The 14,496-nt window shown below is 44.3% G+C and overlaps 1 protein-coding gene across 1 annotated transcript in view; it reads left to right on the top strand.

Moving 5' to 3' along the window:
- LOC119970392 (proprotein convertase subtilisin/kexin type 5-like) overlaps positions 1-14,496 on the top strand; it is a 520,270-nt gene that overhangs the window by 234,586 nt on the left and 271,188 nt on the right. Inside the window, 2 exon segments of the mRNA XM_038804933.1 lie at positions 471-574; positions 12,538-12,655. Of these exon segments, the coding sequence (XP_038660861.1) occupies positions 471-574; positions 12,538-12,655 (222 nt within the window).

The raw sequence follows: 14,496 nt of genomic DNA, 5'->3' as shown, positions 1-14,496 counted from the left end.
CTGGACTGCATAATGTCTTTCAATGAACACAAAACAATAAAATTCTATTCAGAAAGCTTTCCTTAATAATCAAGAGCCTAGCCCTTTTTAACATGGTAATGATTAAGTGATAATAGCCAGCAGCAATGCCCTTGAGACCAATAGTGGGTCATTTTCTCTTCAAAGTTGAAGCATCTGATGCAGTCAATTAAATATGTGATTTTAAAAAGCAGTAATTGGAGGAATGGGGGGGGGGGGGGTGGGAGAGAGGAGAAAGAGGCCAAATGCTGGCATAGCTAGCGATGTTGATACCTTGTGAAAGAATAAAAAAAGGTTATTAATGTTCCTGAAGTTGTTTTGTGAATGTCATTGTAAAGTCGGCTCGTAATCAAATTTAGTTTGGTTTCCACTGGATTTGTATAATTTGCTTTTAAAAGTTGTGCTGAATTCTGAAATGTATATATTTAAAATCCAGTTGTCTCTTCCTTCAGCCCTTACCTGAATTGGAGGGACGTGCAGCATATTATTGTAAGGACATCACGCTCTGGACATCTGAATGCTCCAGACTGGAAAACCAATGCTGCTGGATACAGAGGTAAAATTTGTAAAAATAAAAGGCTGAATTTTCTTTCCTTAAGAACTCTTTTCGACTAAAATAAATCACGCTTTTTATCTAAAATGCTGTTTCTTGAACCTCAGGATATTAATGTCAGGCAAATAATCTAGACGTATTGTGTGGGAAATCCTCCATAATTTCTGATAGCTGAATAAAAGTTTACATGTTTATCTTGTGAAATTATGTAAATTGGAATATTCTAACTTATGTCGCATAACTAAATTGAACCTTAAACTATTTTTAAATGTGTTCCTTTTTTCCAAATAAATAATTTGTTGCGCTGACATGCAAGAACACAAGAAATAGGAACAGAATTAGACTACATAGCCCAAACAGCCTGCTCTACCATTCAATACAATCATGGCTGACCTTGGGCTTCTGCTCTATTACACATCCTGCACCCTCGATACAATTTGTTGCATTACATAACTGAGTTTAGTGGCAGCTGCAATTTACTGATTCTGTCTGTATAGAGCTGCACCACATAGATTTTTAGTTCACTGTACAAGGTAAAAGTTGCATCCCGAGTACTGAAACAATGCTGAATTATTTGTTTGATTAATTAATTGCTAACTGAAGTCCTTTTGGTGTGAGTTCTGCCTACTAGCAGTTATTGCAACTTTGAAACGGGATAGCTGATGTGCAATTACAACAAAATTATCTCTAAATAAAATATTTGGCCAAGTTTATTGATTAGATTTGCGTGCCCGTTAAAGAAAAGTATTTTTAGATTTTGTTCCTATCGACATCCCGCATTCCCAGGCAACATTCAAGAAACAATGTGCTAACTCTATACCTGAATTCAACTCGCCTCCTCACACCAACCTCCCTGGTGGTTTTTCCAGATGAAACATCATGCAATATTCAATGAATTAGGTCCAGGGCTGCAGTTGAATTAATGCTCATTCCAAACTAGTTTGGGATCCATTCAGTGCCAGTTCCAACTAGCATATTGCAGCAATCAGGCCTTCAGAACAGATCACTGAGCATATTCAATGAACGCTAACTCTTGGTCAAGAACTAATTCCTAGTCCCTATTAAATCCAGTAAGAAGTCTTACAACACCAGGTTAAAGTCCAACAGGTTTGTTTCAAACATGAGCTTTCGGAGCACTGCTCCTTCCTCGGGTGAATGGAGAGGTATGTTCCAGAAACATTTATACAGACAAAGTCAGAGATGCCAGACAATGCTTAGAATGCGAGCATTTGCGGGTAATCAAATCATTACAGATCCAGAGATAGGGGGGGATCCTAAGGTTAAAGAGGTGTGAATTGTCTCAAGCCAGGACAGTTGGTAGGATTTTGCAAGTCCAGGTCAGATGGTGGGGGGTGAATGTAATGCGACATGAATCCAAGATCCCAGTTGAGGCCGCACTCGTGCGTGCGGAACTTAGCTATAAGTTGTTGCTCGGCAATTCTGCATTGTCGCGTATCCTGAAGACAGCCTTGGAGAACGCTTACCCGGAGATCAGAGGCTGAATGACCTTGACTGCTGAAGTGTTCCCCGACTGGAAGGGAACATTTCTGCCTGGTGATTGTCGCACGATGCCCGTTCATTCATTGTTGCAGTGTCTGCATGGTCTCGCCAATGTACCACGCTTCAGGACATCCTTTCCTGCAGCGTATAAGGTAGACTACATTGGTCGAGTCGCACGAGTATGTGCCGCGTACCTGGCGGGTGATGTTTCCACGTGTAATGGTGGTATCCAAGTCGATGATCTGGCATGTCTTGCAGAGATTGCCTTGGCAGGGTTGTGTGGTGTCGTGGTCGCTGTTCTGAACGCTGGGTAATTTGCTGCAAACAGTGGTTTGTTTGAGGTTGCACGGTTGTTTGAAGGCAAGTAGTGGGGGTGTAGGGATGACCTTGGCAAGATGTTCATTTTCATTGATGAACATGCCCTCTTCAAGCTCCCCTTTCCATAAAACTTATCTCCTGTTGCCTCAACCCTATTCCCACTAAAACACTGACTACCCAACTTACTTTCCTGGCTCTTTAGAGCTGGTGTTAATAGTTCACTCTGCTTCGATGCTGTGCCACTCTCGTTCTCATCTACCATCATCACTGAACTTCTTGCTATCTACTGAGCATGCTGGCACCTCCCAAGTCCATGTCCATGTTTTCTGAAACTCCATGTTTGAATCCACCAATCAGGGCTGGGATTCTCCCCTACCCGGCGGGGCGGGGGGTCCCGATGTAGCGGAGTGGCGCCAACCACTCCGGCGTCGGGCCTCCCCAAAGGTGCGGAGAATTACGCACCTTTTAGGGGCTAGGCCCACGCCGGCGTGGTTTCCGCTCCGCCGATGGCGCCAAAACCGGTGCAAACGGCCTTTGGCGCTACGCCGCCTGGCGTCGGTGCTGGCCTTTCGGCCTTCGTCGGTCCGCGCATGCGCCAGTGCGTCAGCGGCCACTGACGTCACCACCGGTGCATGCGCGGTAGGGGGGCGTCTTCTGCCTCCTCCATGGTGGAGGCCGTGGCGGCGGCGGAAGAAAAAGAGTGCCCCCATAGCACAGGGCCCGCCCGCCGATCGGTGGGCCCCGATCGTGGGCCAGGCCACCATGGGGGCACCCCCCGGGGTCCGATCGCCCCGCGCCCCCCCCCAGGACCCCGAGGGCCCGCTCGCGCTGCCAATCCCGCCGGCACCAGAGGTGGTTTAAACCACGTCGGCGGGATTGGCCTGTCAGCGGCGGGACTTCGGGCCGGCGAATCGCCGCGGGGGGCACGCCGATCGGCGGGGCGTGATTCCTGCTCCCGTCGATTCCCGGGTGCCGGAGAATTCCGGAAACGGTGGGGGCGGGATTTACGCCGGCCCAGGGCGATTCCACGACCCTGCGGGGGGTCGGAGAATTCCGCCCCAGGTTTCTGCAACAGCACTGAATGGACTGTAACTAGTCCCAAATTATATCCCATGTGACTGTAGCAAAGCAAAACTATGCTTTCGACCTGTCGGCAGATGTGACAAGGTTGATCACACCACCCTCTTTTTTTTAAAAAATTTGTGCTCTTAATTTTTTTTTAAATTTAGAGAGTACCCAATTATTTTTTTCCAATTAAGAGGCAATTTAGCGTGGCCAATCCACCTACCCTGCACGTCTTTAGGTTGTGAAGGTAAGACCCATACAGACACTGGGAGAATATGCAAATTTCACATGGACAGTGACCCGGGGGTGGGATTGAATCTGGGTCCTCAGCACGGTGAGGCAGCAGTGCTGACCACTGTGCCACCATGTCGCCCTCACACCGTCCTCCTCTAATGTGTCTCTAACCAGCAATTAGTTGAATGGAACTGTTCTCTGCTGGTTCCATTCTTACCTGTCCAATCGTAGCCATAGAATTATTTTCCCACATGGTTACCTCTGGTGTCTCCAAAGCATCCCTCCTAAGTCTTATCTAAGTGTTACCCTTCAATGACTTAATTCAACAATAGTGTCAGTTTCACATGCAGAGGACATGGAGCTCTCCTTCTGCACTACCTTTCTGAACCCCTCCACTGTCTTTATATTCAACTTTGCTTACCCAACATCCAGTTCTAATCAGAAATTTTCCCAGATTAAATACTGGGAGGACTGAAGACATTGGGTGGAATTCTCCCATCTGGGTCTAAGACCTATGGCGGGGGTATGAACTAGGAATGTTTTGCGCTGCAGAGGGTGATGGTCAACCATGCCATATCTTCTGTCCCTGGCATAATTAATTGTGGATTTGGGGAAGTAGTGCCATCTTCTTTGGCAGGATGGGCTTGATGGCATGCACCCGTCATCATATTTGAGTGCTATATTTAAAAGATTCCACACTGAGGACCCGGGTTCGATCCCGGCCCCAAGTCACTTTCTGTGTGGAGTTTCCATATTCTCCCCGTGTTTGCATGGGCCTCACCACCACAACCCAAAGATGTGCAGGTTAGGTGGATTGGCCACGCTAAATTACCCCTTAATTAGAAAAAAATAATTGGGTACTATTTTTAAAAAATAAAATAAAAGGCTCCCAACATCGTTGATCCACTGTTGAAGAAAGATGGGCCTCCTGAAGAAAGAAAATTGACCTCCAGGAACCAAGGCTGTGAGTTGGACCTCCTCAAAGACGATGAAGCTGGACTATCCACCTGATGCTCCACCTACCTACAGCTTTGGTGTTCTAGGGATGTTGGCAGCCGCCATCTCGATCTCCAGGGGGAGCCCCAGGCCTCCTCCAGGTAAGTCCAAACTTCTGCACATGATGTTAGTCTAGACACGTTCTCGACCATCGTGGTTTTCCCACTGGCATTGGCGAGAATCATGTGCGTAGGGCCTTCATCTGCATCCAATTAGCGGGATGGCAATTGTTTTGACACTGACTGCCAGTAGGATTCCTGATCCACCATGGCAGATAGCAACAGAAGATCCTGCTGTAATTTCACACGAAAGGTCATTGATTTTGGGCCTCCTGACAATTTCTGCCCCCCCCCCCCCAACCCACTGGTGGCATCATGGGAGAATTCTACCCATTGTTTTTGGTTCCCCAACATAAACTCCATTGCCTAGCCATGAATTCCATTCCTATCCTAGTAACTGAGTTTGAATTGGACTGTTTGCAATCTTGGTATCATATTTGACCCCCAAGGTGAGCTTATGTCTATGTCGTGCATTATCACTAGCACAGCCTTATTTAATCTCCATCCCGTTGCCTGACTCCATGCCTGCCTCAGAGCAACATCATCTCATCCATGCCTTTGTTACCTTGAGAGTTGGCTATTCTCCTCTGCCTGTCTTTCTTTGCTCCTTTTTGACATTTCTTGATGCCTTCTTCTTTGACTAAGTTTTTGTCCATCTTATCTAATATTTCTATGGTTCAGTATTGAATTTATTTTCAGCACGGTGTAGCATAGTGGTTAGCACAATTGCTACACGGCTCCAGGTTCCCAGGTTCGATTCCTGGCTTGGGTCACTGTCTGTGCGGAGTCTGCATGTTCTCCCCGTGTGTGCATGGGTGTTCCGGTTTCTTCCCACAGTCCAAAGATGTGCAGGTTAGGTGGATTTGGCCATGCTAAATTGCCCTTAGTGTTCAAAATTGCCCTTAGTGTTGGGTAGGGTGACTGGGTTATGGGGATAGGGTGGAGGTGTGGGCTTGGGTAGTGTGCTCTTTCCAAGAGCCGGTGCAGACTCGATGGGCTGAATGGCCTCCTTCTGCACTGTAAATTCTATGATTTTTTTCCATGATTATAACGCTCCTGTGAAGCACATTGGGTGGTTTTATTACATTGAAGGAGCTATGTAAACATGAATTGTTTTATTTTGTGTCCAATAACGAATTGCATCATTCCACTTCTTCAGGAAAATAGACTGATGCGTCATGTGAGCCAAACTGATCTGATGAGAGTTGCCCTGTCGGTGTCTCATTGACAGCATAAAACTGGCAGGCATATTTTTATTCTTGCAGTACTCTTAAATGTGCTAGCACCGCTGCGTCTGGCTGTGGTTCCTATGTGGACAGGTTAATTTGTGACGTAAGGGTTGACTGTCAACTGGTTGCATACTTCCAGTTTACAAGCTGTTGCAATATTGTTTTGATCTGTGAGGTAGAAGGTGTCATAACTAGTGTTTCCTGAAATAGAGGGAATTATGTCATACCCAAACAGTACATCTTCGTCTCCTGGTAGCTTTGAAATTTCCTACTAAGTAGTTATTTTCTTTTCTGAAAATGAAGGCCTGTGTGTGCGTATGTCCAGCTGGAAGCCAAACGCTTGCATGTGGGACCTTTTGAAGTTTATTTCTTTCAGACAGCCAAACATCAGCTGTCTGGGAAGTCTTCCCCATGGCAACCATAGTTCCTGACGTGATATGTTTTGTCTCGACTGATGGTATTTCATGTGAGAAAAATACTTTAGACATGCCATGTATGATTTGCAATAAATGCTGTTGCTGGTGTATTATTAATCTTGACGTGCATTTGAATTACTAATTTGCTGAAGTTTTCAATTGACTTGTCTAAGCTTTCTAAATTGGAAAAATATTATTTTTTTAACTCTTAACGCACTGAAATTTATTTTTCTCCACCCAAAAATTGTACTCGATGATCAAGTCAATAGTAACGTTGTAACATTGTGTATTTTTGAATCTTTATCATACAGGGACCTCCTTTTAAGTAGAACACACATTGATTACAATTATTGCACTTGACCATCAGACTTTCAGCCCTAAATTTTCATCTTTACTTCCTCTTGAAGGTGTTGAATTGTTCCAGATGTGTTAGCATTCCCCTCATCTCATGTGTTCTACCGCTCACCAAAGTAACATTCCAGATTTCACACTGACGTATCTTTGCTGGATTTTTAACAGCAAATCTTCATGCTTTTACGTTTTATTATTTTATTCTTGGTAGTTTATTCAACTGCGCTGGATAGAGTTGAACCTTATTTTATTCCTTCAAGGTGTCTGTGTGCTGGAATTTTCTAGCAGGGATTGTTGGTTGTCAATTGGGAGTGAAATCTTTGGATTTTTGTCTTTGCTTTCCTCTAATCCAAGAGTACTAATTGTAATGCTATAGCATTTAACCCAATTGGAAAAAATAAACTCACCTCCATAAAATTTTATTTATCAAATCTTTTCCACATCTGCACAGTATGTAAAAACAGTTAGTAAATGAAAGTTTGTTCGTTCTGAAGCATGTGCTGAAAATAGCATAAAAGTAACTTTTAATAACTCACAATGGTCTTAATTGCTGTTCTGATTAAACATAATTTTCTAATTCTGATTACTTTCAAAAGTTAAATGCGATATTTTTGATTTATATTGGGGAGGGGAGTAAAAAAATAAAGAGAGATAAAGAGCAGAATTTTACGGCAGGCGTTGAGTTCATGTCTGCGGCCCTCTCTTCTTGTTCCTGCAGAGACAGCCAATTAACAAATCATCTGCAGAAGCCTTTTCTAATTATAGAGGGCAAGTGGGTTGTGCAGCTGGGAAGTCTAATCGGTGATGAAGTTTGTGGGCAGCAAACAGCCCTACCAGGAGATGTGGTGCTGCACACAAGGGCACCTCAAGATGGAGGTGCCTCTGAGGATTTCTATAATTTTTAAAAGCATAGCTGCTAGGCTGCTTCCAGAGAGCTAGTGAGCTCCACACATGCTGAGGGCACTCCGGCATTAGGAAATTTCTATTATCATTGGAAAATGGTCCCTAATTAGACTATTATGTGGTAAGTGTCTGCCTCATTGGAGCCAGCTGCTGACTTCCCTTCACACATCTGGGATGTTTCTCACAGAGATTGCAATGCATCAAAGAACATTCTCTATTTGCCACCTCATCACCTCAAGGCTGTTTAAAGTGATTCATAGTGTTTGGATTGGATTTGTTTATTGTCACGTGGACCGAGGTACAGTGAAAAGTATTCTTCTATGTACAGTCCAGGCAGATTGTTCCACACATGAAAACTATAAGGCATATGTAAATGCACAATGTAAATACATAGACACAGGCATCAGGTGAAGCATACAGGAATGCAGTACTACTCAGTATAGAAGATGTGTGAAGAGATCAGATCAATCCATAAGAGGGTCATTTAGGAGTCTGGTAACAGCGGGGAAGAAGCTGTTTTTGAATCTGTTAGTGCGTGTTCTCAGACTTTTGTATCTCCTACCCGAAGGAAGAAGTTGGAAGAGTGAATAAGCTGGGTGTCCTTGAGTATGCTGCCCGCTTTCCCAAGGCAGCAGGAGGTGTAGACAGAGGCTATGGATGGGAGCCGGGTTCACAAGATGGACTGGGCTGTGTTCACGAATCTCTGTAGTTTTTTACGGTCTTGGGCTGAGCAGTTGCCAAGATGGCTAAGATGCTTTCGATGGTGTATCAGTAAAAGTTGATAAGAGTCAATGTGGACATGCTGAATTTCCTTAGTTTCCTGAGAAAGTATAGGCGTTGATGTGCTTTCTTGGTCATAATGTTGATGTGGGTGGACCAGGACAGATTGTTGGTGATGTGCACCCTTAGGAATTTGAAGTTGTCAACCATCCCCACCTCGGCACCATTGGTGCGTGCGATACTTCACTTCCTGAAGTCAATGGCCAGCTCTTTAGTTTTGCTGACATTGAGGGAGAGATTGTTGTTGCTGTTGTCTATTTATTGCTGGCCTGTTCCTGCCCTGCCAGCATGATAGCGTGGGCCACACCTGCAGATTTCTTTTGCACCACGTACTGGATTATCTGGCGAGAAAAACTGGTTGTGTAGCCGGTGAGCTGCACACCATTTTTCTCGCCTTGGCCAAACGAAAAATTTCAGTAAAACTGAGAAATTCGGCCTGTAATTAATAGTATAATGCTGTAGTGATGTCTCATTTAGACAGAACTTGGGACATCACTAAGTGAACCTGCAGAACTGGAACAACTATTGGGAAGAAGCAGTTCCCAAAGGATCCCTTTGTTGAGTTGCTACTTGAGCACTTCTGTTAGCAAATGGGATATATATGAGTTTTATGAGAAGATCCTTGAAACGATGAGTATTTTAAGTTTGTAGATCTTTTTTAAATGACAAAGAATGTTTGTACAGTATTCTCTAAATTGAAGGACTACAGTAGATGTGTCAGGCACCTCCATATTCTAGAACAAAGAAAAGTACAGCACAGGAACAGGCCCTTCAGCCCTCCAAGCCTGTGCCGACCATGCTGCCCATCTAAACTAAAATCTTCTACACTTCCTGGGTCCGTATCCCTCTATTCACATCCTATTCATGTATTTGTCAAGATGCCCCTTAAATGTCACTATCGTCCCTGCTTCCACCACCTCCTCCGGCAACGAGTTCCAGGCACCCACTACCCTGTGTAAAAAAACTTGCCTCGTACATCTCCTCTAAACCTTCCCCCTCGCACCTTAAACCTATGCCCCCTAGTAATTGACCTCTCCACCCTGGGAAAAAGCCTCTGACTATTCACTCTGTCTATGCCCCTCATAATTTTGTAGACCTCTTATCAGGTCGCCCCTCAACCTCTGTCGTTCCAGTGAGAACAAACCGAGTTTATTCAACCGTTCCTCATAGCTAATGTCCTCCATACCAGGCAACAACCTGATAAATCTCTTCTGCACCCTCTCTAAAGCCTCCACATCCTTCTGGTAGTGTGGCAACCAGAATTGAATACTATGCTCCAAGTGTGGCCTAACTAAGGTTCTATACAGCTGCAGCATGACTTGCCAATTCTTATACTCAGTGTCCCGGCCAATGAAGGCAAGCATGCCATTTGCCTTCTTGACTACCTTCTCCACCTGTGTTGCCCCTTTCAGTGACCTGTGGACCTGTACACCTAGATCTCTGACTTTCAATACCCTTGAGGGTTCTACCATTCGCTGTATATTCCCTACCTGCATTAGACCTTCCAAAATGCATTACTTCACATTTGTCTGGATTAAACTCCATCTGCCATCTCTCCGCCCAAGTCTCCAAACAAACTAAATCCTGCTGTATCCTCTGACAGTCCTCATTGCTATCAGCAATTCCACCACCTTCTCTCATCCATTCCTGTATTTTATTTTTAAAAAAGTAACAAGCTACTTTTAAGAATTGAGTGATATAAAACCCTTGGAGAAGAACCAGGCTTTGCTTGAAAACGGTTTGCCATAGTTAATGTAAAGTCAATGTAAAGTAAATATTATAGTTGTAATTTGGAGTCAGCTGTAAGGTTGTCCAAAGAATACTTTTCAGTGAAGTTGCCAGTAGGACAGAGCAGCAGGTACCTGGGAACCCCATCACCTGGAGGTTCCTCTCCAAATCACTTACCACCCTAACTTGGAGATATATCGCCGTTCCTTCACAGTTGCTGGGGCAACATCCTGGAACCTCCTCCCTTACAGCACAGTGGGTGTACCTACACCTCAAGGACTGCAGCCGTTCAAGAAGGCAACTCGCCACAACCTTCTGATGGGCAATAAATGCTGGCCTAACCAGCGATGCCGGCAACACGTAAATTCATTTTAAAAACATTTTTTAAATGATCCATGTGGTAAAAGATGGGGGTCCTTCTGGTCTAGTTTGAAGAACATAACAGTTATAATGAGAAAAGCAAAATTGAGGAATGGCTTCCTCTTAGATTAGTGGTGGAAGGTGTAGATTCGCAACTGCAAACAAACTTCAACTGTGAATTCGAAGGTGAGTAAAAGATTCTTGCTGTATGTACTGTGAGTGAGACATTTGGATATGAAGGATTGACATTTATCCTGTTCAAGTTGATAGAATATAGTTTTGAAAACATCAATTAGTTTCTCAAATTTGTCACGCTTTTTATTTCCATTGGTTATATTGGAACAAGTATACTGCAGAAGTTAATGTAACCTGTTTGTTGGTTGGAAGGGTGGAATGAGAAATCAATCTTGTGTAACTGATGTTGAGTAATGTTGCCAGCATGCAAGAAAGAGACCAGGGCAAACTCCCACCTTCAGACCACTGTTGAATTCCCAACAATGAGGAACCCATTGTTGAATTCCTAGTAAGAATCAACACCAACACCTCCTCCACAATAGTCCTCAATACCGGTGCCCCGCAAGGCTGCATACTTAGCCCCCTACTCTACTCACTGTACACACACGACTGCGTGGCAAAACTTGGTTCCAACTCCATCTACAAGTTTGCTGACGATACGACCATAGTGGGCCGGATCTCGAATAACGACGAGTCCGAATACAGGAGGGAGATAGAGACCCTAGTGGAGTGGTGTAATGACAACAATCTCCCTCAATGCCAGCAAAACTAAAGAGCTGGTCATCGACTTCAGGAAGCAAAGTACTGTACACACCCCTGTCAGCATCAACGGAGCCGAGGTGGAGATGGTGAGCAGTTTCAAATTCCTAGGGGTGCACATCACCAAAAATCTATCCTGGTCCACTCACGTCGACGCTATCACCAAGAAAGCACAACTTCCTCATACTTCCTCAGGAAACTAAGGAAATTTGGCATGTCCACATTAACCCTTACCAACTTTTACAGATGCACTATAGAAAGCATCCTATCTGGCTGCATCACAGCCTGGTATGGCAACTACTCGGCCCAGGACCGCAAGGAACTTCAGAGAGTCGTGAATACCGCCCAGTCCATCACACGAACCTGCCTCCCATCCATTGATTCCATCTACACCTCCCGCTGCCGGGGGAAAGCGGGCAGCATAATCAAGGATCCCTCCCACCCGGCTTACTCACTTTTCCAACTTCTTCCATCGGGCAGGAGATTCAGAAGTCTGAGAACACGCACGAACAGACTCAAAAACAGCTTCTTCCCCACTGTCACCAGACTCCTAAATGACCCTCTTATTGACTGACCTCATTAACACTACACCCTGTATGCTTCAACCGATGCCAATGCTTATGTAGTTACACTGTATATCTTGTGTTGCCCTATTATGTATTCTCATGTATTTTCTTGAATTTTGTTTAATTCCCTTTTCTTCCATGTATTGAATGATCTGTTGAGCTGCTTGCAGAAAAATACTTTTCACTGTACCTCGGTACACGTGACAATAAACAAATCCAATCCAATCCAATCCAATCTTGCTGGTGAGATGTGAATTTCACTTTGCCCGTGGTCACAGGTTGTTGTCAAAATTTATTATAATCGGGGATTAAAAAGTAAATCTGCTCCTTCAGATTCAAAGATCACAAGTACCACTGATTAAACTGGATATAATCTGAATAATCTTTTTAATAACATTAGAATTGAGTTGTAGTAAAGTGGCGATGCAGATGGGCACCCTGGAATATAAGATTTGTTTGTTATTACAATTAAACAAAGTGAATAATATTTACCTGAATCTGCTGGCAAACAAGTCAGTTTAATGATTATACATTTTAGTGGCGCCTGCACTACCTAGGAGGAGAGGAACTGGAATAAAGTAGTGGTAGACATGCACCAGTGATAAGCGATTTACCATGATCGGGGTGAAGTGTGGAGAGTTGCTCCAGTTCAAAGGGAATTACTGACTTGAATGTCCATGTTAACAGTGAGCCACCTGTATGGATTCGGATTAATGGATGCAGAAGCCATGGTAAAGGAAGCAGAACGTTGGAAATCCGTCCCAACCCAGCACATTTGCGTGGAGAACCCAGACAAACAAAGCAGGTACCAAATATGTGTGAACAAAAGATATGGGGCACATGATTGGCCAGTGCATTTCAAAGCTCTATTTTGTTGTAGTAACCTAATTTAAGTATCTATTTTGCTTGTTGATGTTAAATTTTATACTTTTAACCTAAGTTTCCTTTTTCAATAACATGTTTAGTTAACTTGTAATATGAAAGAGAGAAAATCATGGTTGATTAGACAAATTTGTTTTGACTCTGCTGGGTTATTAGTATGACAGGTGGGTTGTTGTAGCTGAGTTATGTAAAGCAACCAGACCCATTTTGACTGAATTGAAATATTGGTAGTCATTTAAAAATATTTTATTATTTTGAAATCGAAAAAATACAGACTGAGCATGAAGAATAATGCTAGTTAGTAAATGGGTCTATGAAATAAAAGAACAAAGAACAGTACAGCACAGGAACAGGCCCTTCGGCCCTCAAAGCCAAAAAGTCGGAAACCAATTGCCGTTAAATCCCATTGCAATTCTCCTCATGGCAAGTCTGTCTTCTGATGTTTGGTGGAGTGAACAGCATTTGCATCTCCTGAATGCTCACTAAAACAGCTGCCTGCCAGCGTTCCATCAGGCCTTCCAATCATGTGTCACACCAGTGACAAATTGCATTGGTCTAAAATCAATTGCTATAGAGTAGTGTCCACAATGTGGTCCTCAGTTTGCAAGAGACTTCGAGGTGAGTGCAACAAAGCCTTTCTGCCATAGCACTGCACTGCTCCTGATATGCTGTGCAGCACTCTGCAGGAGCAAACTAGCTCTTGCTTTCCATATCCATGCCGATCTGGTCTTCGTGGACAGCACTGTGCTGCTGGACACTCCCGTGTCTCTGTCTCAAATCAGTACAGTGTCCTTGGGATGTTCAGGGGTCTCTTTCCCCCTGGTGCCACACACCAGTGTCGATTTGGACGGCACTATGCTGCAGGAATCATGCAACCAAACCTAACAACGGTCCGAAGTTTGACCGGGGGTGGAGTGCAAAGGTGAGGCCGAATGTGATGGCCTGACAAGGGGATGTAATGTGGAAGGAGAGCTGTGCAAATGTGGAAGGAGAGCTGTGCAAGGAGGGGGGCAAGGGTGAGGGCTCATGATGGCACAGAGGGACAAGGAGGTAGAGGAATAAGACGAACAATGGAAGGCAGAGGTAGGACCAAAGGAGAGAAGCTAGACCCTGACAAAGGTGTATAAAAGGTAAAAAAAAAAGGTCAAAGGGATACCACATTGTTTACTGGAAGGTGATGCATGAAGACTCTGGATGAAATCGATAGAGGTCCAAGTGAGGCATGGCACAATGAGCTCAGTGGAGGGTGGTTGAAACGAGAAACAGACATTCTTTATAGGCTGGTTACCTCTTCTTTCTGTATTGCTGACATCCTACACAGTCTGGTGAAGTCATGTGGCCTCGAGAGACCTTTATTTAAATAACGTGCCGAGACGTTCGAACCTGCCAGTTGGCAGTGGGCAGACAAATCTACCAGCCCATCATGTGCTTTGGAGGGGAACTCTCCTCTGCCTAATTAATGAGGTTCCAAGCGCAGAATATAGTGCAGGATTCTGCCATTCTGGCCAGTGGGAAAGGTGCCACAGGGCTTCCTGCCAACATACAGGGTTCTCCTGCCCTATGTCTTTAATATAGCACCTTGTTTGTTTACAAATCTAGTAGGCACTTAAAGGATTGCAGCCTTTCCTCCTTGTTTCTTTGGTCCAGTATCAATGAAAGTGATTACGAATTTGGTGTTTCCCTAGATCGTTGGGAGATACATGGTAACAGAATTGGCCTGGGTTAGAATGGGGAGCTGAGGTTTAGGGGCTTTCAAACAGTGTT

The sequence above is a fragment of the Scyliorhinus canicula genome, chromosome 8 (assembly GCF_902713615.1).
Source record: "Scyliorhinus canicula chromosome 8, sScyCan1.1, whole genome shotgun sequence".
NCBI classification, from domain to species: Eukaryota; Metazoa; Chordata; class Chondrichthyes; order Carcharhiniformes; family Scyliorhinidae; genus Scyliorhinus; species Scyliorhinus canicula.
This window is presented reverse-complemented; position numbering and strand designations above follow the sequence as displayed.